Genomic DNA, 26200 nt, shown 5'->3' with positions numbered 1-26200 from the left:
GTGTAGACTATCGCATAAATATAAAAAGAAATTATTAACCCAAAAATGAGTAGTTAACTCTACTTAATCTTGCAAAAAATTTGTAATTTAAGTAGTTAAGAGTATTTATCGCTTATAATAAAAATTAATAATAATAAGAATAACTTTACTCGATTTTTACGAGAGATTTTTCAGTGTGCCGAGAACACGGTCATGTACACCAAGTGTCATCGTACAAATGGTTGGATACAAAGAAAAAAAAATTTCAACTACTTGTCTTGTAACATTTGATGTTCCGGAGCGTGTTCTTGTCACACTAAAAATTTCCTTGGTTTTACAGCCACGACATAAGATTTATCACCAGAGTTTCTCTACTCCATTGAACCAAATTATGCAAATCTTAGATGTTGGATCTAGAACCTTTTGTTTTTTTTTTTTTTAATTCCATTTACAATTTTCCAAATTCCCCACCATGTTCCGCAACAATGTTATATATCTACGGTCGGTTTTGTTGCTGAAGAGTTGGTAAGCTTTCCTACTTTATATTATCCTTCAACACCAAAACCTGCGCCTGCATGCTGGAAAAATAAGCCAGCTCTCGCTTATCTTTCTACTCCACTCACACAATACAGCTTGCAATGTTGCACGCACAACTGCGTCTTGCCCTACTGTATAAGCACAATCAACAGCTTTTGAGTTCTGTAAAGAATTCCGGCTAAATCGCTTGCTGTATGCCTGCGGTTTTCCGTTCATAACCATGAGAAGCACCCTATTCAATAAGGGAAATTCAAAATGTGGTTTTAGAAGAAACCGGTGTTACATTTACAGCACGGTATACTTGCACACGTATTGTACAACTCCTTTCAGGTTCGACAAACTCAGTCATATACATTTCACGGTATAAGAGACCTAATTTTACATTATAGACTATAGTTCTATCAACCACCAAGGCATCTAAAGATGGAAACTAGTTAAAGTCATACGCGACTTAAACGGGAATTACAAATGTGGTGTTGGGAAAAGAATGAATGAATGATTACTTACTGTGTTATCAAAGTTTTGTTATGAATTCTTTTTCCGGGAAAATCCACTTGCAGAGAGAAGCCTTGACAGGAAACCCCCTCCGCTGTTTGTGCTGTCCTTGTCACGAGAATTGCTTAGATTGCTTATGAGAGACCAGTGTGTCTCAAAGTCTGGCTCAAAACCACTCTGTTGCATTTTTTGCATGAGCTCTGATGCCTTCCTGAGATTGTTTTCTGAACGATACCTATTAATTACAGACAAATATATCTGCCTTGTCACTGGTTCGCCCACACAAACCATAGAATTCAAAAGCCGTTCTGCTTCTGCAGTTTGTCCATCCCGACATAAACTGTGAACAAGAATGTCCCAAGTGTTGATGCTTGGCTTGAGATTTCTGTCCAAAATCTCAGTAAGAAAATCCGTAGCTTGGTCCAGTTTATTAACCACGCAGCAAAAGCTGATGACAGAATCATAACTGGTAGAGGCCGGAAGATTTCCTTTCTTCAACACTACGTTTAGCAGGTCAACTGCCTTGCTCAGTCTTCCATACGAGCAAAATCGTTTAATTAGATTATCATAGTTGATATTTTCAGGAACTAGACATTTCTCTACCATCCTGTCAAGAAAACCTTCTGCTTCTTCAAGCTTACCCTGAGAAAGAAGGCCCTCAACAATCGCATTTTGAATGATTGAATCATGAACCCGGTCTCTCAATTCCATTTCTCGACACAACCCCACGGCTTTCTCAAGCTCCCCAATACCACACAAGCTGGTTATAACTATTCTCAAGTTGCGGTTGCTTGGCCTGAAATCCTTGGAGATCATAGTACACAAATGGTCCACAGCACTTGACACATCTTTACACCGAGAAAACCCATAAACAAGAAAATTGTAAGTTACTTCATCGAGCGGCAATTTTTCCTCTTGCAAATGATCTACCACTTTATTGACAAGCAAAGCATTCCCAGTTTGGAAAAGATAGAAAATCATAATGTTGTGAATGGTGAGACCATGACACTCACTTTGTCCAAGCATGAGCTCCTTCAGACTCAACAAATGAAGAACCCTACCTTCCACACACATTAACCGCACCAAATTGCGGAAAGTTGAGAATGAAATGCTGAAACTGTTCCTTATCATGATACCAAGTAGCTCCCTCACTTTCTTTAAGTTGTTAATCTTACAATGACCCTGAACCAGAATATTGTAAACTTCAGCATCCGGATGTAGCCCCTTCAATACCATACTCTGTATTAGAGTGGTTGCTTCGCCAACTTTCCCTGTAATACAACAGCCTTCGAATAATGCACGATCAATGGTTAGCGGAGAATAAGATTTCTCTCTTAGACCAATCTCTTTCAAATAAATGGCTTTTTCATACCTACCAGCCCTACACAACTGAGGAATTAATAGGACTAAAACATCTGAACATGGCACCAAATTTCTAGCCAGCATATTGTCCAGCATCGTAAAAGCTACATGAAACTTTCTCTCCTTACACAATCCCCTTATAAGATACCTATAAGCCATATGATCGAGGATGCCACCACGCTGTTCAAGTTCTTCCAACAATACATGCGCAGTTCTTGTAAAACCTTGAATGGAAAGAATTTCTATGAACATTTGACATATATCTAACCTTGAGTGAGGGAAGGATATAAGCATACTTTCAAGAAGCTGCACTGTTTTTGTTATCATTTCTTTCTTGCAAAGGCATTCTATTAAAGCTTTACAATCTTCGAACCCTGGCAACCATCTGTCGTGTTGAGCAAAATCCCAACAAATATGCAGCTCCTTCAAGTTTCCTCTCTTGCATAAACCTTTAATTACAGCAGTATACGTCTCGTTATTGATTTTCAGATGCCTTTGGAACATTTCATTCAATATTCTCCACCCATCAGATGTCAATCCTTTCTTGATGTATGCTTGGACAATAAAATTTAGAATTTCTTCGTCTAGCTGATTTACCAAGTGAAGCTTTTTATCCACAATATTGGCAATTTCCTTGATATGCGAAGGGGAAGCAGAGAGCCCTTTCAGCAAGGCAGAGAAGGTAGAAAAAGACAATTCTTGCCCCCATTGAACCATTTCATGAACCAACATCAACGCACTCTTAAAATTTCCAAGAGCACATTCTTTCATCGTAAGTGAATTATAGTCGGGTACCAAGCAATCTTCTAGGATCTCAGTGACTCTCTTCTCATACTCACCCAAGTCTGTATCCAAATAAAGTCCATTTCCAAGACTATCATAAAACTCCGTTGTAGAAAACCCCACATCATTATCTCTCTTCAATCTCACAGCTAATGGGTCGAATCCTAAAATTGTAAATGCCTTCGATAGTGGATCCTCTACTGAAGAGTTTTGAACCAATCCGTGGCCTGCCATATCAAAAACTACCCTTTTCGCTTCATCAAATTGTCTAGCTTTACAATAGCCTGCTAAGAGAATTCTGAAAGTCGATAGATTAGGTGCTGTCCCTCTATCCACCATCTCGTCAAAAATTTCCCCAGCATGCTTCCACATATCCCCCATAAAGACCCCACTGATAAGAGCATTATAGGTATACTTATGGGGCTTTAGTTGTCTTGCCAACATATTTGACAAGTAAATGAAGGCATTTTTGAGTTTTCGTTCACGACAACTCCAGCCAATCATGATCCCAAAGGTTAACTCATCAGGACTGAAGCCTAAATGTTCTAATTCTCGCATATATAGTTCTGACCTTCCTGTCCCGAAACTGCTACATAGAGAATGCATAATCCTATTCCCAGCCAGAACATCAGGTGCACACTTGATTTCGGCATAGAAACTCAACAGATCATCAAAGTCCTTCTTCTCACAATAACCACAAGTAATTTCATACAGAACTGAGTTGCTAGGCCTGAGCTCAAAAGCCATAGCCTTCTTCACAAGATTTCTTGCTTCCTGTATCTTTCCATCCCTGCAAAGCAATCCAATGATTTTCTCAACCGTACCTTCCTTCAAACCTCTCAAATCCACACCCAATTCCACCATATCCCAACAAACTCGAAAAGCCAATTCGGTTTTCTTCATTTTAACTAAATGATCAAGAAAAGCATCATAACACGATAACGAAGGGACTAAATGCCGCCTCATTCGGTCGTACATCGAAATGGCCCTTTCTGATTCACCAGCATTAACATACCTTTCAATCAAATCACTGAAAACTTCATTACTACTCAATACAATTTCTTGGTTTTCCATTGTGGAAAGCAAGAATTCAACTTCTCTAAGCAACCCCACTCGTATAAGCATCGAGGCCATGACCACATACGACTCCGAAAAATGCTTAAAACCCTTACTCTGTCCACTAACCCATTTGAAAATCTCCCACAAAGACTCAACCTTTCTAACTTCAAACCCAACTCTCCCACACTGAAATCGAAAACCCAGTAATAATCCGAGCACATCTTCAGGTTTTAGCTCCGAAGCCCGCCTAATTCTACGAGTGTATTCGGGCACCACATCATAAATCTCCAAAAGAAGGTCTTTCAGAGAAGCATTGGCAAAGTCTCTGCTTTTGTTCTTGTCAAAAAATTGGGAACTTCTCGAAAACACAGAGTGGGCAATTCCAGAGCAACAAACGGAAGATAAATCTATGTGGGTTTTGTTATCTGGGGTCGGCGGAGATGGCGGTGGTGAAGGGTTCGTGAGACATGAGAATTGGCGGTGAGTAGTGAGGAGTGAGAAGAAAGTGTGAAGAGATGAAACCTGTTTGATATAGGGCCTGTGAGGCGAGTGAGAATATAAATGTTGGAGTATCCCATCGCAGAGAGCGGCGGTGGCGGCGGTGGCGGCGGTGGTTCTTCGTCTCATCTATGCATAGCATTGGCCCATAGTGTGGGAATTCTCAGTCCTCGTGAGCAGAGTTTATGAGAGGATGTTAGCGTTTGCGTGGAAGTCGGAACGACAAGAGGGTCCGTCGTTTTGTTTTCTAAGCCATTATATTAGGGAAATTAGTTGTTATAGGACAAACCTTTTTTCAAAATAAGGAAATCAACACGGCCGACACAAATTTTGATACAAAAAATATTTACAATATATTTATACTATTTAAAACTTCACAAATGGACAAGTTTCGATTCAATTTCATCCTCTAAATGCAAAATTCTAATTGTTGATCTTTTTTTTTTTGGTCAAAAAATTCTAATTGTTGATCATGTTGTTTTACGTGAATTATATATTATGGCATATGAGACATTTGCGCTTTGTGTTGATTGTATCAATGATGTTGATTGTCCTATTTTAGTAAAATGGATTTGTGATTGTCTTGTAAAGGACAAATTTTCATTCTATAAACTAGTATTGTATGCGATATCTCTCACGTAAAAGACAACATTTGCACGTAGATCGTGCTTGAGCGTAACTCCTTTTCCCCGATATCATATATGCAAGAGAAAAAGATGGAGTAAACTTTTAGCAATCTTGCAAAAATAAGACTAAACGCATAAGCCGCTGGCAGTTTAAAATTCTGCATACCTCTCCCCACTCAAGTTCTGATAGCCACGGATGAGCCTGAAATTAATAGAAGAAAAAACGATAAATATTTCGCAATTCACATCGGCTTAAGCATAATTACTAAATTAATTATGATTAATTCGACTTAATTCCTGATACCGTATTCTAATCAGTAATTTGTATCTGTGATGAATTATGTTTTTCACAACCATTTGATTGAATTCCTTCAATCCTCACCCTACATTTTTCGTAGCATTATAAGTTACGTAGTATTAATGATTTTTTACAAAGAGAAGTGTGACATCACCATCCAAACCAAACGTAACATTTAAAAATTGGACTCAATTCTCAAAATATTGACAAATGAGGCAAACAAAATTTAATTATCAAATTATCGATTATCCACCTAAAGGGTTGACTTGTGGCACTCTTAGAGAACATCAAGGGGCAAGCATTGCCCTTGAGAATTGAGATGCAAGAGGCAACCATAAGTGTAGTTGACCTCAGTTTCTGTTGAACTCTAATCATCCCATCAAAATTTTCAGTTATATCAGCGTTGAAGTTCATCAAAAAGTGTACGTACGTATTCTCTCATTCCTCATAAGTTCTTAACAAAAAAAAGGAAAATGGATCCGAAGTCGAGTGCTATTGTGATTGGAATAGTTGGTGCTGCAGTGACTTTGTCTGCTTATTCTCAAACTCTTGTCTCTCCAACTCAGTGCATTGGAGTCGGCCTCTTTGTTCTCATGTTTGGGTTGCTGGTCAGGGAAGGTCCAATATCTCTCTAGCTCACTCCATCACTCTGTATAAATTTCTTTCGCTTTCCTTTTCGTTTTTGTAATTGAAATTTGTTTGATATGCTTTATACAATTTTTTCTGGGAGATTTGTATGATCTAGAGCTTGTTTAATAGTAGTTATTTGGATTGCTGGGCTTTTGTTATATGTACTGTATGTTTTTTTTTTCTATGTATTATGATGCAAATCAAGGATTATAAGTGCATATGGGAATACTTTCTTGAGAAATTAGTTGCTTCCAACAGATAGCTTTTGATGTTAGAAATGATGTTGACTGAAACTAAATAAATAAAATTGATCCGGTACAAATATCAAATGGTTAAAATTTGATATAAACACTAGATTAAGTAAGTGGTTGAACTTTAACTAAATGCGTGTAAACGCACCCATACTAAATGTAGAGACTTTGGATCCCATTTTTTCATAGATTTATGAAATATATGGTATGTATACATATAACACGTTCATGTTATGAGAACAGGTAATCCAATCCCAGCTACCTCAAATAACATTGACCAGTTATCATAAGTTACCCGAGTCAAAACGATTGTGCAAAGTTTGCAACTTATCAAGGTTACATATATACAGTAGCTAGATATATACATGAAAACGGCCAGTAAGAATAATGAAGCATCAACTTAGCAGACAAGGGCAGTCCTTCAACTTGCAAGCTAGTCGTACTGTGCTAATCTGTGATATCCTACCTTGTGAAAATACAGACAGACATATTAGTTTGACAGTAAAGCTCCATAAGCTGTCTAACTTCTGTTTCATGTAGAAAGTTTCAAAACATTAAGCAGACAGCTTCAAGTAACCTTACATAAAATTAGATGTATCAAGCCGGCGACTCACATCTGCAAAGTATGGAAAAAGATTGGATGAAAGAATAATGTTTTTCCTTAACTAATACAACCGATATTCTATACCGTAAGCTAATCTAATATCTAGAGAGGCAAATCTAAATTGGAACTCGAGTACATAATGTGGCTAATGCCCCAATCTGTAGATCAAGTAATAATGTTAAGTACATAAAGAAATAAACCAGATTTCCATAAAAATAGACCAACTAACCCTTCAAATTGAGGTCTATGGCATGAGAACATGCTCCCGTGACTACAACTACCGTGACTGCATGCATGATTGTTGAGATCGAGGTTGCTATTGTCGTCATCACAAATCTAGCATGAGAAAAGGAGGCAAAATTGTAGCCAGAGACGACTTGCCGATCAACTCATTGTCACAAGATCATGTATCTTATCTATCATGCATATACGCATGAGATGACATCAACATACATGATACATCCCATATGTATATGCTATGCACATATACATATATACATATATAGATCTGCAAGATTAGGATTGATATACAAATATTGTATGGGAGCATTGTTGCCGGCAAGTCATCCTTGGCTGCACTGCATACCTCGTTCCCACATGCAAGACTTGAGATGAAAAATACCGTATAAGTAGAATAATATGAAGTTCCAATATACAGGTGAAGAGTATGTGTTTGTTTGGCAGCAAAGAGAAAGAGGGCAGACTTTCCCGCAGGGCAACCAATCAAAGTAGAGTTTAACTGCAAGAAAACTCAAGAAATGGAGGCTGAAGTTTAGGGTTTTTTCCCAAAGGAGAAAGACAACATTCCCGAGCAGAAAATGGAAACGAAACCCCTCTACTTATTTCAACAAGAAAACAAGCAAATTTCCCAAACAAGAAGCTGTTAGAAACAGGTAGAGAAGAAGAAGCCGATTGGACTACAAAGTCCGCTTGGCAGTGTTTGGACGAATAAGCTTTGAGCCAAGCATACATATAGAGCAAACCCTAGAACTCTACCGTCTGGTAATTGGCTCGTTGCACGTTTTAAGAAATTGGAAAAGCTGCTTTTTCTCTGTATCCAAACAGTCCGTGTATTAATGGTGTCAGATGTTGCACAGTAGTAGAGCAACCCTAGTATACTGTCCAATCCGCGTCTTTTGTCCAATAGGATTTGAGCAAGAAAACGAGTAATTTAGAGAGGGTTCTTAGATTTGGATGTGACTTTGCATGGGTGCATAATCCAAAGAACATCGAAGCCTAAAGATCCATCCCCATCACCCTTCATGGTGCATTATTTATCGGGATTTGATGTGCTTTTAAATTGGGAACAATATTTGGCTACTCAAAGATAAGTAGGAGCTCTTACTCAAAATTCGTAGTGTTTTAATTACATAACTTTGTACTTATCATCAGAACCGTTCATATTATGAATCACATTGTAAAAATCATCTATGCCAAAAATAAATTAAAGCTAAGGTCGTTTAATCAATTTATTGTAGCAAATACATAGATGGTTCAAAATACTTTTACCAATACCGTTCATTTGTTTTCAAACAGTTTAATGACTAAACGGCCTTATTTTTAAGGGAGTTTTAACAAAACACTCCCGGTATTGTTCACTTTAACGAAAAATGACATTTTTACTCTAAAAAATAACTCCTCATGCTATTCACTTACAACACATTTTTGTCCTTTTGATTAAAACTCAGAGTTTTCAAACTCTTTTCATTAGTTTTTCTTATTTTTAATTGATTTTTTGTTGAGACAATCTTTATAAATGATTTATAATTTAAACGGTTTTGATTATAAACACAAAATTCTATAAATAGACAACGAATAATTTTGAGAAATTTTAAATGGAAATTCCTATTATAACCAAATATTGTTCTTAAATTAAGGGGTGTGATATCCACACACAGTGGCGAATCTAGGATTTCAACATTGGGTGGTCCTAATTGTAAAAGTTTCAAAAAAACTTAAACGAAAATAGCATTGAATTTTTTTACAATAAATTACTATTTGATGTTAGAGAGAAACATTCCAAGATCAGATTGTTTGATCTGATGAAAATAAAAAAATCATATGAACTAACAAAGACATAATATGTATAATCTACATTTATAACTTTCTAAAATGAGAAAAAAATCTACACTTACAAGGAGTGCAAAATGTGATTTTTAAAGTATAGATAAAAGTTCTCTATAAATTAACCAACAATGATCAAATTGTTATAAAAAAAACAAACAAAATCATAAACTACATCACAATAATCATATGAATATTTCCTCTCACACATATAAGACCAAAATCATAAAATTTATTTGAAATTCAATATTGTAATGAGGTGATGATGGAAAGATAGAGGTGGAATAATTGTGGTGGGTTCCGGGGTAAGGTTTGTATTGGATGGGTGGATTTGAGGCTTTGTGCTAATTAAAAGGGGGAATTGCATGACAAGTAGTTAGGCTTCGGGTTTGTAGACGAAAAAAAGTTTTAATTTTTTGAATGGTCTGACTCAAAACTCAAAACGGCACCGTTTAGGTCAGGAGAAACTTTTAATTGTGACGGGAATATAAGTAGTACACCACATGTTTTAATAAAATAAGTGGGAAATTTTATTTTTTAAGTTATTAACTTTTTAGCACACATATCATATCATTTGTGTAACAATATTAAACTTTCTTCTTCTTCGCTAAATTATGCTAGGTGGTGCCCTGCAAATTCATGGAGTTCCAAAACACGGGACCTGGCATTCGAGTGGTCCTCAATGATCTTCACAGATGCTTCTCTAATCTTCCAGAGGGTCCTGGGACCACCCAGGTCCTATAATGGATCCGCCCCTATCCACAAACCTCATTTTACTTCTCACACATATTTTTAATTTTTAGCCGTTGGATCAAATGAATTGAAGAAGATCAACGAACAAAAATTATTAAAGAGTATGTGAGAAATAAAATAAGATGTGTGGATAGGATATCTCTAAATTAATTGGTGTGGCTCTCTTCATAACGTGTACGATCGATTAGGAATGGGTTGGTGAGGTGAGTTAATTTACTGCATTTGGGAATGCGCCGCATCCCAAGATTCCCAACAAAGTTTACGGGCTAGGGTTTTTCTTTCACCAATGATATGACACAACTTGATTTCGATTTATCACATGACATCGCATTGGTTTGAGCAGATGCCAACTTTGATTTAGATTTCATGCAAGTCCAAAGATATGTGTCAGAGATATCTATCAGAATCCAGATCCCGATATGAGGTCATTATCGTAAAACTAAAATTTGGTTTAATGTTCGTAATGTGCAATAAAGTAAGGAAAGGGATCCTGATTCCTTTCTCCTAATCCACAAATTAAGAAATTTGTGTAGTTAAAATTTGATACAATAGTTACAAATAGGAATTAAATTTAAAAGTTATATTAACTTCAACCATTAAATTAATTTTCAATGGTACGGACATTCTAATTTTCCATAAAGTAAGAATTCAAATTTAAAATTTAACAAATTGGCTTAGAATTGAAATCAACACTCAAACATTATATTAGACCATCTTCAAATGAGATGTTAAATTACAAGTGGAATGTTATGTAATCAAATTTGAAGGTAGGAGCAAGTTTCAATCGATATGTCAATCCTATGAGTTTTCAAATGTCCAATTTGAAATATGAGAACATCTCCAAAGAAAATGTCAAAATATCCAAATCAGCAATAACGATAAAAAAAGACTCCAACAATATTTTTCAACCCAAGCAGCCAAATCTGACGTGTCATGACATGAAATAGCATCTCTCTCCCTTGCTGACAAATTTGACAGTAGCTTCAAATATTTTTTTAATTCTTTATTAAAGTTTTATCAAATCTCAACTCTCCTCTCTCATTGGAACCTAGAATCTCAGTCGCCGCTCATCCTTCTTCTTCCCTTTCTGGGAACCAAACCCAGAAACAAACCTAAAACCTCACGATCTTCGCTGCAGTCCCGAGAAAGAAAGTCCATGGAGTCCATCACCACACCTGCAAACGGAGTTGCAGGCCAAAAGGTAAAATCCGCTCCTCCCTTCTTCGTCGTGGTCTTCATAGTTGGATTTTTTCTCTGCAATGGAAATTAATTCGTGTTCTTGTCTGTGCACAGGATTCTCTCTCCCATTCCACAGTTCCTCTCGTCCTTCTCCTTCCCACTCTCCACCCTTTCCACAGTATCTTGGAATCAAGAGATTTCCAGAAAGAAGGGGCTGGGCTTCGTTTCACATTTAAAAATAAAATGAACATGAAAAGAAAATAGTTTAATAAAATAATAGTTTAATTTAACATATCGGGTGGAGAACATAACTTCAAAAAATGTCAAAGTACGACGTAGGCCGTCAAATTCAAATTTATGCTTAAAATTTGACATCTCTTTTGGAGATGCTCGAGAAAAGGTGATGTTAAATAATTTTTAATTATTTTATTGTGTGAGTCCCGTTAATACATCAATTATAGATTTTGAAATTTTATTTTAATTGATTTCTTTTTAAATTAGGTCTTACAAATATCATTTATAACAAAAAAATATATCGGTTGAAAGAAGAAAAAATCTAACATTACCACGTCAACCATCAAATTAACATTTCAAATTTATCTTTTGATATCTCCATTAGAGATGCTCTTAGAGATCAAATTTAACTTGCATGAGCTCCAATTTTTTTTGAAAAAAAAATATAAATGCAATATTTAGGGAGAATGAATCAAACTCAGCATCTTAAGTGCATAAAGCAAATGTTATAAACCAATTGAATTACAAGCCCATTGTAGTGAACTACACCTGAAACGGAAATTTCAATCTCAATTTTAACTCGAGATCCACGAACTACACTTGAAATGAAATTTATATTCGTGTTTTGACCTTCAAAAATGAGACGTGCCAAATAGTACAACACCTATATTATCTCCAACTTAACCACCTGTAGCACAAAAAGTGGGGTTTTATACCTAAAGACCTCAGCACAACTGGAAGTTAAACTTATTCAATATAAGTTGACTTTTTTTTGTAAGATGACTGACGTAAAACTGTTTGCCTTATTTAACACGAACCCTCACGTTCATCCACTTCGGCCTAGATCTGAAAATACGCTCCGACACCATGCTAAATTTTAAGAGATTTGCCAAATGATCCAACACCTATAGAGTTCCAACATAATCACACAAAACCCAATAAGAGTAAATTTTATCTCAAAAAGTCTCGAATTAGAAGTTGAACCATTTAACAATATGATGACCAATGTGAAACCTTTTACTTTATTCAACAATATTTAGACCCAAAAATAACATTTGAGTCCAAACTTTCCGCTAAATTGAAGCCGAGCTTTCTTCAGGCCATGTCATTGATATAGTTGATTAAACAAGATTTTACTTTCGTTAAAAGTGCCGTCTCAGCGTCACCATTTATGTTCTGCAGATGACCACTAAACAAGATGAGGGTCATCACCTTACGTGCTCATCGGCATTCCTGTCAATTTTTATTTTGTGCAAGTAAAGTCGCCATCCAGCTCTCGGTCTAGTGGTACTTTCCGTCTAAAACATTGAAAGAGATCCAAAGTTTGCAATAAAAAACACCGAAAAGGCAATTTCTTGATTCTCTTCAGACATTTGTGATAAACACCCAAAAGGCAGAAAGCAGCAAAGGCTTCAAAACACATCACACCAACTCATAAACAAGAGAAAAACTGAACTACAAAAGCAGACGGGGCCGCGCCCCGACAAGTACACAACCCGCACACATCCCCTTCCCCACAAAGAGAACAACAAAATGCAAGAGTTAGTCCCATCCAGTGCCACTAAGTACAAACAATATGCAATAAGTCGCCAATCAGATTATGTACTCAACCGACAGAGGATATATGCCTGCTTAAATCGTGTTTGCAACAAGCAATTCTTGTATCATGATCATGCCGACGGCATTCATTCATAGAACCTGCCAAATGCGTTGTACAACAGAGATCACTTTTAACTATAGCTAGACAGTGACACGACAACCATGCGTAACATAATAAATCAACCTACCACTCAGAATCGTCAAGTTTCAACCCCACAACTTTCCGACTAGGCCTTCAAAACTTAGGTCTGAAGCTCCGGCATCCATCAAGTTGGGATGTAACATACAATTGAAAGAAACTCCAAACTTACCTGAACATGAACATGAACAAAACTGCCAGCAGCAGAACTTGATAGGAACCTTGCACTTAAATTTTGTGTTCAACCAAAAATTTCCCAGGACGGCAAATTTTTCGTTGCATAGCATTCAATTTATAAAAATGCAGGCAGGTGTAATTAAAGCTCAAACACAAACGCGAACACCACCAAGCACACAGCTTAAGAAATAGTAGCTACTCTAGAAACAGATCCCTCGAGTCTACTCCAATTCCACTACCCAAGTCGTGTTGACATTGAGCTTCAATTACACATCCTCCTCACTTTTAAAGCAGAACTAGTAGACCTCAAAAACAGTTGTGTAGATGGATTTCACAACAGATATCGTAAACCAAAAATGTAATATGAAATGATGGATAAGTGAAATCATAAATGCGTGCAGTCAGATGATACAACAATATGCTACATCACAAAGTAACCGGTTAAGTTTTCATGATCCACAACATATAAATTCAAACAACAAAGTAATCAAACTACATAGCTGAGAAAACACAAATACAGAGGCAACATTGAAGTAACATGGCTTCATAATGTCAAAGTGTAACAGGAAAAACAGCAACATGGGCAGGCAAGCTGGTATATGGGTTCTAAGGAAGCTTGGTAATTTTGGTTTCTTGGACTTTTTAAGTAGATTCGTCAAGGTGGGCCATGACTATGTCATATGCTGGTTCGTCTTCTGGTTTAGGCAGACAGTAGGCTGGCTTCAGGCTTCATAGAACTCAGCTGTTTCGATGGGATGGGAAAGGCAAAAGAGGGAAAACAAGAGCATCAGAATTTTATATACAGGGAGATTGGAGAGGTTACGATTATCAAAAAACTGGCCAAAGGGTAATGCCAGTTATAATAACAGACATGAAAATCTCCAAAGACAATCATAGTCTACCTGATGGTACCATCATTAAACATAGTTTCTCCTCCGAGAAACAGGGTTCTGGCTAGATAACCTGATATCATAAGCTTCAAATCAGGATTAATGCGTTTCGAGACTGGTATTCGTGGGAAAAAGAAACAGGTTACTTATTTAATAAACCCAACATTAGAAGCCTACTGCACTCATGAACAAAAGCTGGATGACTCCATTCAGAGATATACTGTCTAAAATTCGTTAGGTGCTACTACGAAGTTCCAGAATTCATATTTTATGGATATCCAACTAGAGGTGTTCTGCTGATGGTGAAGTTGTCACCTAACATTAGGGATAAATCTAGCTACTTGATAAACACTCGCAGGAAAGAGCAAAAGAACACAAAATAAAAGGGAGGCGGGGAGCTGAAATTAAGAAGAGGCAATCCAACTAAGAAAGGACGATGAAAGAAAAGTTTTACCCAGAACTACCACTCCGCCCAGAAGAATAACTTCCATAGGCTCCGTAAGCGCTGCCGCTACCACCAATCTACATATGATACGAAGAAAAAGTGTGAAGGAACAAATGAAGATATTGGAGGTTGCACAAAAAGGGTAAATAACGAAATCAACTGCACTAAATAAAGAATCTATGAAAGATGGCACTAAGTAAAGAAGCAAACCTTCGTAAAGTGATAACAAGTCACCTTAACTCTTAGAAGAAAAGTCAAAAACTATAAAAAGATACCTGTGAACCACCATAACTTCCGTAACTGTCATTAGCTGCAAAATCACTTGAGCCACCATAGCCAGCAGAAAATGAATGCCCGCGGCCATGTCTTCTACCATCCCTACTATCATAATTTGGACCATCTGGACCATCAGCTGACACAGGAAGATAAGGCAGAACTGGCAGGAATCCCGACATTCCACCTTCCCGGTCGAAAAGGTTTGCCCTTAATCTGGTAACTACTTGTATAAGAGCATCCTTAGCAATATCAAGGTCTCCAGAAATCTGTAAAATGAAACCCAAAATTGTCAATATTCATACTAGCTTAATCTAGAAAATCTCTAAATGCATTATCAAAAAGAAAAAAAATTCAAGATGACACAAGAAAATACAATAGTCTGGCACAGGACCGGGAGAAAGACTTTACCTGCACCATTTCATCATCTTCAGATGCAATTTTGGGAAGATTTTCCTTGGAAAGTATGCGAATATTAGCTTTGGTAAGTCTCCTCATCTCAGTTACAATAGCTCCACCTTTCCCAATTAGGCATCCAATTCGTGAGGTTGGAACAAGTAGGCGGGTTGTGAATGAGACAATTCCTGAATCTCTTTCTACCTTTTCACTGCATCTGGGTTGCAAACGCACTGCTGCTTCTATAGTTCCTGAGAATGTGTCTTCAAAGAACTGAAATGGTACATGTTAAAAAAAACAATGATGTAATATCCTCCAACGATACATCTGCATGCAAAAAACAAATGGAGTAGTAATTCACCTCTTTTGCTGATACAGTAATTAGGCAATCATCTCCTTCAGTAGCTGAACTATCAACTTTAATGACAGCCCCAGAATCCTGTCTAATTTGGTTAATTATGGTACCACCCTTTCCAATCACACCTCCAATATTTGCAGTTGGACAAACCAAGCGAATAGAAAATTCTTTTGAGGATGCTTCATCTCTTGGAGCCGAGTACAAGGAGCGTGACCAGTCTCCAACATCACCTTTGTACCCCCCTCCATAAGGACCCATCATTGGAGCAATTCCCATCAGTGGGGGGCCACCAGATGGACCCATGAGTGAACCACCAGAATACATAGGCACCGAAGAAGTAAGCAAATGCTGAGATCGTGATGGGTTATCATGTAGGCGAGATGCAATTTGAAAAAGAGCCTTCTTAACAAGCGGAGCTTCCCCAGATATCTGAATCCATGATCAAGAACTTAATAAGCAATATCCAAGTCCCCACAAAACAAATAACTTGCACAAAGTGACTCCAAAGAAAAATTCTCAACAACTGCACGTCTCACAATCTAATATAGTATGTTCCATCGAAATCTCTAAACAGATAAGAAAATGCAAAGCACTACTCTCTTCAGCTAAAAGATGTCAAAATGCTACCAAGAAATTTACCCATTACAGATCAAATCACAAATTTAAGACATATCCATACGCAAGAAAATGGCAAAGCTCAAAAATTCATTTAAAAGTACAAAATTTCATTCAATCTACCTGCACAAGCTCATCAGAGTTCAAAGCACAAGAAGGCAAATGGTCTTCCTTGAGAATCCGAATCTGCGCACCGGTTTCACTTCGAATGTTCTGAACAATCTGCCCTCCTTTCCCGATAATGCAACCAATCTGATCAGACGGCACAAGAAGCCGCGCAGTCACATGGTGCCCCCCGCCGCCACTACCGTCCGCTTCCTCGTCATTATTATTATGCGTGTCCTCAGCAATCACCCTATCATGGACCTTGAACAGAGCGTCCTGAGCCGGAGCCACATACGTTCCACCATCTTCGAACCCATTCGTCTCATCGCTTGCACTGTAAATAGTAACCACTCGCTCTTCGCTGCCCGGCACCGTCTCGCCGATTCGAATCTTGGACTTTGTGTCCACCCTCAGCTGCTTCACAATCTCTCCTCCTCTCCCAATTATGCTCCCAATCTTCTTCACCGGGCACAAGTAACGGTAAACGGTGTCCTCCGCATCGATGATGAATTGCTCTCTTTCTTCGCCGGAATTTCTCCTTTTGTTTCCTCCTCCGCCGCCGTCGGCGTACTCCGACTGCGAATGCGAACGTTTTCCGTAACTACTCCTCTGACCTGCCATCGCTATCTGTTTCCCAATCATTCGATTGAAACAAAATCAGTGCGAAATCCGATTAAAATATAATTTACAACCAAAATTGGTACACAGTAACCCTAAATTGGAGAAGAAAATCGAGTACCTTTAGAACGGAGAGAGATGCCGATCGAACTACCAGATTCTGCTGCCTCTGCGTTTTGAAATCTTAGATTCAGATTTCTAGGGTTTTGACCGCCCTGCTCTTCTTTTTTAAGACCCTAAAGCTTGTGAGGAGAATAAAATTATAAAACTAAGATACTTCCCGTTTAAATGTTACGTATCATTTAACGACAGAGAGTTTTAAAGAAAAGTTTATTTTAACAAAAAAAATCATATTTTTACATTAAAAAGTTAATTCTGGTATTATTTACTTTATCTTTTATTTTGACCTTATCGTTAAAATTTAAAGTTTTCAAGATATTTTCATTAGTTTTTCTTTAATGATATTTGTTAGGGTAAATATTAGTTTACAGTTTCGTGGTTTTTAACATTTGATACATGAAGTTTTTTTCGTCCCAGAGTTATATCTAAAACGTTAATTTTGGAACAATCTCATTAATCTGGCTGTTAAATTAGCAGTTAAATGATAACTGGGCACCACGTGTCAATACGAGGCCACGTAAATATTAAAAAAAATTAAAAAAATTAAAAAACTTTAAAACTAAAAAAAAATCAAATTAAATTAAATTAAATTTGGGCGACCTCACCCCTCCTGCACCTATCCTCCCTTCTTTTCTCTCCCTTCTTTTCCTCTGTCTCTCGCCCTTTTTGAAAACCAAAACCCTAAATCAAAATCCAAAACTTCCGAATTCGATTCAACAGAGATATAGCGTGCGAGCAACGGCGAGCGACGACGTTCGACAGAGATGGAGCTGACGGCTCTGATCTAGAAGAAGAGGTGGTTGTGGGTGAATGCACACCCACCCACTCCCTTGTAGAAAAATCTGAGAGCACCCTCCCTTCTCTCCGATTTCTTGGTGCACGACGACAGTCGTTTAACGAGTCGAACACGACAAATCGGAAACCCGAGGAACCTGGAACCAGATATGTGGGTACAAGTAATGGTTTGGAGCCGAATAAACCAGTTGAACCAGCCGGTGGGGAAATCAGGTCGGGCGAGCAGTCAAGTAATCTGGTGATAAAGGATTCGTGCAACGGAAGTTCCGATTCAGTGGCGAAAGAAGCACGGGGTATGGAGTCGAAGAAGGGGAACTCAGGCGAGTTGAGGGAATCGATGGCCGAGTCAAAAGGAGAGGAAGAAGAGATGAAGGAGAGTTGTGAAATGTGTAGAGGTTGGGTGGTGCTCTCGGGGAGAAGGGAAGGAGAATGAAGGGAGGGTTGAGGAAGAAGACAACGTTTTTTTTTTGTTTTTTTTTTAATGTTTAATTTTTAATTTTTAATATCCACGTGGGATTTTATTGACATATGGCGTTCAGTCATTGTTCACGTGGGCGCCATGTCATCAGGTAACGGAAAACTTAACCGTTTGACTAAAAGATGAATGAGACTGTCCCAAAATTTACACTTTAGGTATGACTCTAGGATGAAAAAAAATTGATGTACTAAATGTTGAAAATCACAAAATATGAGGGTAGTAAACAGTCTTTTACCTTATTTGTAATGCATTCTCGCATCATTCGATTATATGTATTATTGGAGAAATTTCTTTTTAATACGGGTGTGACTTCAATAATAATTATCATTCGCATATAACGAAATATATTGCTAGACCAATAATTAGCGAATATAAAGTACAAAACTAAGCTTACATATCAAATTAAAGCATGGTTTGTAAAGAATGTTATCACATGATCACATGCTACCACATTTTATGTGATTATGTACCTTTTAAATATGTATGTAATTTAATACTCATTTTTTTAATGTAGATAATATCGTTTGTTAAAAAAATAAAAAATAAAAACTCATTTTGTTTTAGTTTCCTAGGAAATTAATATCCACTCGATATAAACAACCTACGCACATATTTATGAGTAGTTAGTGATTCAATTCCGCTTATTGTTTTGACACGGTGAAAATGCTAGACGTTTGCTTATTTCTCCTTCGACCAAAATAAAAGATATCTCAGCTCAACTGACTATTGAGTTGGTGTAACACTCAGCAACATAGGGCATTTGGTAGCTCGAATTGCACTGACTATTTTAATCGTATAGGATAAATAGTCATCGGATAGTACTGACTAATTAATCAGACGTTTGGTGCAATATCGAACTAAGACCACATTATTTATACAGTGTTTGGTATACAACATTTCTTAAATACAGTTTCAGCAATATACATATGAATTTAAGCAGAATTCCAAAAAAATTACAAAAAGTTATGGAAAAATCCAACTTTAGAATCCTTGTAAAATCCACACACATACCAACCAAAAACAAAAATCCCAAAAATAAATATTTTTAATGGTTGGAGCCCATATCGTCTTCCTCGTCTTCGTCCTTCTCGTCAAAGCCCAAAAATCAACCATAATCGGGGAAAGTCAAGCTCCCTTCCTCGGCTTTGTCCTTGCCGGCAAAGCCCACATGCAAATTGCTAACCTTCTCCTCGTCGAAGCCCAGATCGGAAGAATTTGAATCATTGTCTTCCTCTTTCAACCCATGGCAAGTGCGATTAAAATTGTTCTTGTTAGAGATTGAAGGCGAATGGAGGAGGTGGGAGGGGTGTGTGTGTAAAGGATAAGGGAGGAACAAAGAGAGAAAAAGAAGAAGACGATGGAGACGAACCCATACGAGGGATTAGAAACCAGACAGCAATAACAGATGTTGAAGTTAGCGAGGAGAAGCATCAGCTCAAGGGCAGCGACATAGTGATCCTTAATCCAAAACCCAACAAGGGCAAAAGTCGTGGACTTGATTGAGAAACTAATTGTGAAGTGGATGTACAACTGTATTCAGCCTCACCACTGCCTCGCCGGCAACTTTGCTCCGGTGGTTGATGAAACTCCTCCCACCACCAACCTCCATGTCATCGACCATCTTCCTGTAACTTTGTTTCTCTCTCTCTCTCTTTATCTCTCTTAATTAAGAGCGAGCAGGAGATGTGAGAGTGGAATGATAGCACTACTAGTGAGGGGTAGAGTGAGCGAGATGATCAACTAGACTAATAATACAGAGGTTTTCTACGAGATAAATAATAGGGTGCGAGGGGTATAAAATAAGTGGGTCCGGATTAAATAATCCGATGCTTATTTCATATGAAGCTCACCAAACACACATTTTGTATTATTAATACTATCTGATAGTACTATACGGTATGCCAAACAAGACCTAGGAGCCCCTCTTTTTAGTTCTCAAATATAATTATCAATTTCTATTCTTTAAATTATGTAATAAAAAAATTAATTCAAGATGAGAATTCAAGGATAAATAACAATAATTATCTCCCAAACCATATAAACATTTACTTTTCTCTCACAAAATCTAAACATTTACTTTCTAAGGAAGAGAAAGTAACTTGCTACCAGTTATTTTCATTAAAAAAAAAAACACTTGATAATTTAATAATTAACAATCATACCATATAATTCATAAAATATAATTTAAATAAATAGTAACACAGCGTTACCTAACAAAAAAGCCCCCTCCACCAAACAAAAACGGCGTTCACGAGGACATGACGCGCGTCGCAGACAGATTTACCCCCGTCTGTTATCGATAAAAATCCTCCCACCTGACGACCCGAGTTCCCACCCAATACGACCCAAACCCACAATTTTCACGGTCAAATCTCCCACACTTTCTCGACGCCCAATCACCCCAATCGCTCTCTATCTCTCTCCAAACCCTAACCCCCAATCCAACTTGGCCCACCCGTTCTATGCCCTATGTCGACATCGGGTACGCCGCAGTTCCGGTACACGCAGACGCCGTCGAAGGTGCTCCACCTCCGCAACCTACCGTGGGAGTGCGCCGAGGAGGAGCTCATCGAGCTCTGCAAACCTTTCGGCAAGATCGTCAACACCAAGTGTAATGTCGGCGCCAATCGCAATCAGGCCTTCGTCGAATTCGTATGCTCCTTCTCACCTTTCTCCGTTCTGATTTCAGTCTTGTATTTTCTTTATTAATAAATTCATTAAATTTTCCAGATTTTATGATATTTAGCTTTGGAATTTTCAGTTAGCTGCGTAATTTGTGTGAGTATACTTATTTCTTGTAAAGATTTAATACAAGCCATTAAATTTGTTATAAATTCACTAAAAATTTCCAAAATTTATGATATATGGCTTCAGGGTTATCCAGTTAGCTGCTTAATATGTATGAATATTCTTATTTCTTGCAAGAATTTTATGGTATATCTTTCGCATCGCTCAATGTTTATATGGTGATGAATGTGATTATCAATTTTGCAGGCAGACCTAAACCAGGCCATAAATATGGTTTCGTATTATGCTTCATCCTCGGAGCCTGCGCAGGTCCGTGGTAAAACCGTTTACATTCAGTATTCAAATAGACATGAAATTGTCAACAACAAAAGTCCGGGAGACGTACCCGGAAATGTCTTGTTGGTAACCATTGAGGGTGTTGAAGCCGGCGATGTGAGCATTGATGTTATTCACTTGGTAAGTGTATTTTGGCCAACATTTGGGCATATCTTATAATATATTGCAAAACCTTGTTTCAACCTGCCTGTTACATGTCTAGAGATCATGAAATGCTGAGTTGTTTTCTCAGTCACGGGTTTCTGGATAAACATTTACATTTAATTTACGTAAAGCAGATTTTACTTTTGCCCCTTTTATTGAAATCAGTTGAATCACAGATGGTTATGCCTCTTATTTAAATTCTTTTGTTGGAAGCAGTTTGGAATTATTATCATGTACGTCATACTCCTTTCTAAGGTCACGCATATATGCACAGGTGTCATTCTGCACTTTAACTCATCTGTTTGGAATTTTTTTGCTGCCCATAGTATTTTCATCATGGAGGGTTTCAGCTGTTGTCTTGTTTCCGGTTAGTATCAATGTAATACGTGTATGATGAACTGAACCAATTTTCAGGTGTTCTCTGCTTTTGGCTTTGTTCACAAGATTGCTACTTTTGAAAAAGCAGCGGGCTTCCAGGTTTGTATTGGATGATCTTTCTTAGTATTGCATATGACTTGTAATCGAGATGCTTTGTGCTTCATTCTTACTCTCTCATTTTAATTTTGCAGGCATTGATTCAGTTCAGTGACGCTGGCACTGCATCTATGGCAAGGAATGCGTTGGATGGAAGAAGCATACCCAGGCAAGCAATCTCCATATGCTCCCTCCTCCCACCATCATTTTTCTCATAGAGATCAGTACATCTGGAATAGTGTGTATTGTTGCTAATTTTGGCATGTAATGCTTTGCATTCAGGTACTTGCTTCCAGAGCATGTCGGTTCCTGCCACTTACGTATTTCTTATTCGGCACACACTGATCTGAACATCAAGTTCCAGTCTCACCGAAGCAGGTAAGAAACAGAACCAACAGGCCAATAATCTTTCTTTTTTTCTTGCTGGTTTCATTTTTCTGTCTCCGATTGTGTCTATTTCTACACTCTTTAGTTGATTTTATTGCGTGTTAAATCAAATGCTAATTGGTGTGTGCCTTTTGTCATCTAGGGATTAGTGAAGCCTGGTAGCCAGAACACAGATGTGTTGTCATGTCCATTTAGTAATTCCTTGATCTTACATATTGGCCCTTATGTATTTGTTAATTTCATTGTAGTTAGTGTTGCTCATTTAATATTGTCGGAAATGTTCTCGTCTGCCTTGATCTTACACTGTCACACTCTACATTTTTCTGTTTTCTTTGCCAACACATTTTTCTGTTTTCTTTGCCAACACATTTTTCTTGTTGGGATGGCTTCTTGTCAGTGTCTTGTATTTGCAACATACTCCTCTTTATACTAAATGATTGCTTCGCATTCTACAATTAGAAAGTATCTGCCAACACATTTTTCTTGTTGGGGTGGCTTCTTGTCAGTGTCTTGTATTTGCAACATACTCCTCTTTATACTAAATGATTGCTTCGCATTCTACAATTAGAAAGTATCTGTAATGTATTTTAGAGAACCCAAATTGTCTACTAATGAGAATTAAATACTGACTTAATCGTTCCAGTATTTAATGAATTTAATAGTATATCTAAAAGTTGAGGACAACAAGGTGATTAACAACACTGCCACTGATCATCAAACTTCACTGAACATCATCTTTCTAGCTTTTTTGGCTGTCTTATTATGGTGTTAATGCCTTGTCTTTATCATTTAATCATGGCCATTCTTAATAAGCATTCTTCAATTCGATATCTATCTTTTTTTTTTTTTTTTTTTTTTTGTAAAACGATATCTACCTTTTTGTTTGGGCTTCAAATTGGCTTTACGGACTTGTTTCTACTCTGAGGCAGTTTTTTACACTCTCACATCAGTTCACGCATGTAGTTTTGGCTTAATTTGTATGATTTTTGTTGCATTGATCCTGTAGGGACTATACAAATCCGCTCCTTCCTGTAAATCCTACTGCAATAGAGGGAATTATGCAGGTATCTTCTTGTTTTTAGAATATTTACTTGAACACATATTATGTAGTATTGGATATTACTACCGAAGCCCAACATTGCTCTAATTTGCTGCTGTCTCCAGCCTACTGTAGGCCCTGATGGAAAGAAGAAAGAGCTGGAGAGTAACGTGCTTCTCGCTTCAATTGAAAATATGCAGTATGCTGTCACAGTGGATGTTATTCACACGGTTAGGGTTTTCACCTTTCATGTATTTTTAAGTGCTCAATTTACTAAGAGGAGTTGTAGATATCATGATTCTTTCTTGTATGCTACAGGTGTTCTCTGCGTTTGGCACTGTCCAAAAAATTGCTATATTTGAGAAGAATGGTCAAACACAAGCATTAGTTCAATACCCTGGTATGTCCTCTTTCAATACGACTCTTTGATTTGTTACTGATCTTTGAGAATTCGGCTGTGGCTAACTTTTGAGTTGTTATTTTCAGATCTCAATACAGCAGCAGTTGCCAGAGAAGCTCTAGAGGGACATTGCATATATGATGGTGGCTATTGTAAGCTTCATCTATCATACTCTCGTCATACTGATCTCAATGTAAAGGTATAAATGTGAGTTTTTGAGTTAATCTGTTCATGAGAATAAAAATAAGGAAATTGTAAAGACATCCTTAGAAGAAAAAGCGGATTTGTTCTTGGTCGAAAAACGATTTGGTCCTTAAATGTATGCTTCTTGACACTTACTTTTCCATCTGATTATCTCAATGCATTCCCAAAATATCTTTCCTGAGATTTTGATTGCATGTATTTATTCTTACTTGCAGGCGTATAGCGACAAAAGTAGAGACTATACGATCCCAGATGCTAGTTTACTTGCGGCGCAACAAGTTTCTGGTTACCCTCGTCCTCCTCCTGGTGCTTGGCAGAATCCTCAAGCTGCTCCAATGTACCATGGCAATGAGTACAGTGGTGCAGCTTCTGTGCAGGCCCAAGCTCCTCCAGGTCCTCCAGGACAACCCTCATCATGGGATCCAGCCATGCAGGCAGGCAGATCAACGTTTGTTTCAGCTCCTAGCACCTTTCCCGGTCAAACATACCAGGCATCATCTGGTCCTGTATATTACTCTGCAGCAATGCCAGCGGGTTCTTCGCCTCTCCAATCAGGTCCAACTGCTTCAGGTATCGTTTCTAGGGGAATGTCTCAACCAGGGATTCCACCCAATGTGCGACCCGGTGGTGGTGCTTCATCTCCAGGGGTTCGGCCTCCTGGTGCCTCACCATCGTACTACGGCCAATAGGATGTAGTGTTTTGTTTTCTATAAACGAATGCTGGGTATTACCAGGCTCATCTTTTGTGCTTTTTTTATCGTTGGGAATGTCTCCAACCCCAAATTCGATTTGCAGTGTGAAACTCAGCACTGCCCTGCTTTGATTGGAACCTGTTCTTGTGGTTTTAGTTTGAATAGCCCATATATATTATGTTGTTTCTGTATTACATTTTTGTGTGTATCCGCACCTTCAATTTGAAGTCCCGGTAACCTGAGAACGGTTTCAATATGCTTAACAAAAATTCGATGACCCGTTAACTTATTCTTGGGATTCTGCTGCGACGGCTTTCTTAGTGAATCATGCATTATCGTGTGTTTAATCTTCAGCATGATGGTGCACGATTCATTTGGACCGCAACGCTGACAGCCACTGCTGCTGTGGGCAGGTAGCATACGATTTTCACGATTTCCACGAAGCCTATGGAGAATTCAACCAACCAAGTAAATTCCAAAAGCCTGTAATGTAAGGTCAATTTCTGGGTCGGCCTACTTCATTTAAAACAAGAGAGTTGTGCAGGCTTGTGGTTCAACACAACACGAACAACTTTCTCGCAGTACCAGTGGGGCATGTGGGTCCGCACCTAAAGTTGATCAAACTCCGTGATCAAACCGGATGGCGGAGAAAAACTTGAGTACAACCGAGCGTCTATTCCTTGTGCCCATCTTTCTTCGAGCGAGGATTATAAAGTAACGTACACTGATTGCGCCTAAGATTTTGCCTCGATGGTGACTGGAGAGCTCGAGAGCTGTCGGATCTCAAACATCCCAATGTGAACCTGTCTCAAGATAATCTAGTTGAAAAGTCAACAAGATTGAACTCTTTGCTCAAACTCTAATGCTGCAAAACATCCTAGTTAAACATGTATCAGAAAGCCAGATATTAGCGTTAAGTATATCACCACATGAGTACACTTGCTATACAATAATGACGTTATTCAAAGAATCTGTCTTGTAACTGGTTGTATATCGTTTTGTGCCCAAAATTTTTGAAACGATTAGCTTCGATCTTACCGTTGTTTTTTCGTTGGTTGTAATTTTTGTTAGTCTTGCCATTAATCAAAAATCGAAGTTTGTGATCTTCATGCATGGAAGTCATTTTCTTTCGTTGCATTTTTAAGGGGAGGTAGGAAAAGAGAACACATGTGCCTTTGTTTATGTCGGCAGTAGATGTTTATCATCTCAGGAACATGGCAAATCTTTACTTGATAGTTAATACTTCTGTAGAGTTACTAGTAATTAGTATATTGCAAATTGTAAATCCCCATTGATGGTTAAGTATTACGGGAGTGATTTTTACGATTCCATTTTTATCTTCTGCACTCTTTCTTTTTATTTTGTTCATTAATTCTCATCGATTATCTAATCCATTAGCTAGAAACGGAAGATGAA

The 26200-nt window shown here is 37.9% G+C and overlaps 4 protein-coding genes and 1 long non-coding RNA gene across 6 annotated transcripts; 2 read left to right on the top strand and 3 right to left on the bottom strand.

Annotated features, from left to right (window-relative positions):
• Positions 1–242: 242 nt before the first annotated feature.
• On the bottom strand, positions 243–4944 carry LOC137740853 (Pentatricopeptide repeat (PPR) superfamily protein). The gene is made up of 2 exons (XM_088700785.1): positions 1024–4944; positions 243–748 (listed from the first exon to the last, which is right to left on the bottom strand). The coding sequence occupies exon 1, from the start codon at positions 4840–4842 to the stop codon at positions 1042–1044; it is 3801 nt and encodes a 1266-aa protein (XP_088556911.1). The 5' UTR covers positions 4843–4944; the 3' UTR covers positions 243–748; positions 1024–1041.
• Positions 4945–5920: 976 nt separating this feature from the next.
• LOC148694029 (uncharacterized) lies at positions 5921–6508 on the top strand. Its single transcript, XM_088699708.1, has one exon. The coding sequence runs from the start codon at positions 6111–6113 to the stop codon at positions 6270–6272; it is 162 nt and encodes a 53-aa protein (XP_088555834.1). The 5' UTR covers positions 5921–6110; the 3' UTR covers positions 6273–6508.
• A 161-nt stretch (positions 6509–6669) lies between these two features.
• LOC148694028 (uncharacterized) lies at positions 6670–8185 on the bottom strand. The gene is made up of 2 exons (XR_015966369.1): positions 7352–8185; positions 6670–7134 (listed from the first exon to the last, which is right to left on the bottom strand). It is a non-coding gene; the product is annotated as an uncharacterized LOC148694028 (long non-coding RNA).
• A 5441-nt stretch (positions 8186–13626) lies between these two features.
• Positions 13627–18284, bottom strand: LOC137740283 (RNA-binding KH domain-containing protein). Of its 2 annotated transcripts, XM_068480138.2 has the most exons (8): positions 17089–18284; positions 16368–16976; positions 15633–16058; positions 15287–15544; positions 14878–15144; positions 14612–14679; positions 14170–14230; positions 13627–14009 (listed from the first exon to the last, which is right to left on the bottom strand). In XM_068480138.2, the coding sequence occupies exons 2-7, from the start codon at positions 16968–16970 to the stop codon at positions 14185–14187; spliced, it is 1668 nt and encodes a 555-aa protein (XP_068336239.2). In that variant the 5' UTR covers positions 16971–16976; positions 17089–18284; the 3' UTR covers positions 13627–14009; positions 14170–14184. The 2 variants fall into 2 exon arrangements, with proteins under 2 accessions (XP_068336239.2, XP_088556489.1); XM_088700363.1 differs by lacking the exon at positions 14170–14230 and having other exon boundaries at positions 17089–17941.
• A 2319-nt stretch (positions 18285–20603) lies between these two features.
• Positions 20604–24978, top strand: LOC137740284 (polypyrimidine tract-binding protein homolog 1). The gene is made up of 10 exons (XM_068480139.2): positions 20604–21012; positions 21355–21564; positions 22003–22065; positions 22158–22231; positions 22345–22440; positions 23456–23513; positions 23614–23718; positions 23807–23888; positions 23975–24087; positions 24308–24978. The coding sequence occupies exons 1-10, from the start codon at positions 20830–20832 to the stop codon at positions 24779–24781; spliced, it is 1458 nt and encodes a 485-aa protein (XP_068336240.2). The 5' UTR covers positions 20604–20829; the 3' UTR covers positions 24782–24978.
• The last annotated feature ends 1222 nt before the right edge of the window (positions 24979–26200 follow it).

Source organism: Pyrus communis, chromosome 9 (genome assembly GCF_041283825.1).
Source record: "Pyrus communis isolate YQ-2024b chromosome 9, ASM4128382v1, whole genome shotgun sequence".
NCBI classification, from domain to species: domain Eukaryota; kingdom Viridiplantae; phylum Streptophyta; class Magnoliopsida; order Rosales; family Rosaceae; genus Pyrus; species Pyrus communis.
The sequence above is the reverse complement of the archived record's forward strand: the minus strand, read 5'-3'. Positions and strand labels throughout refer to the sequence as shown.

Coding starts and splice junctions, on each gene's coding strand:
- LOC137740284 (XM_068480139.2), top strand. CDS start 20,830: ATGTCGACATCGGGTACGCCGCAGTTCCGGTACACGCAGACGCCGTCG. Junction 21,013..21,354: donor ATCAGGCCTTCGTCGAATTC/GTATGCTCCTTC, acceptor TCAATTTTGCAG/GCAGACCTAAACCAGGCCAT. Junction 23,889..23,974: donor AGCATTAGTTCAATACCCTG/GTATGTCCTCTT, acceptor TGTTATTTTCAG/ATCTCAATACAGCAGCAGTT.
- LOC137740283 (XM_068480138.2), bottom strand. CDS start 16,970: ATGGCAGGTCAGAGGAGTAGTTACGGAAAACGTTCGCATTCGCAGTCG. Junction 15,145..15,286: donor AAGATGATGAAATGGTGCAG/GTAAAGTCTTTC, acceptor TTCATTTTACAG/ATTTCTGGAGACCTTGATAT. Junction 14,231..14,611: donor GGGCGGAGTGGTAGTTCTGG/GTAAAACTTTTC, acceptor TTATGATATCAG/GTTATCTAGCCAGAACCCTG.
- LOC137740853 (XM_088700785.1), bottom strand. CDS start 4,842: ATGAGACGAAGAACCACCGCCGCCACCGCCGCCACCGCCGCTCTCTGC.
- LOC148694029 (XM_088699708.1), top strand. CDS start 6,111: ATGGATCCGAAGTCGAGTGCTATTGTGATTGGAATAGTTGGTGCTGCA.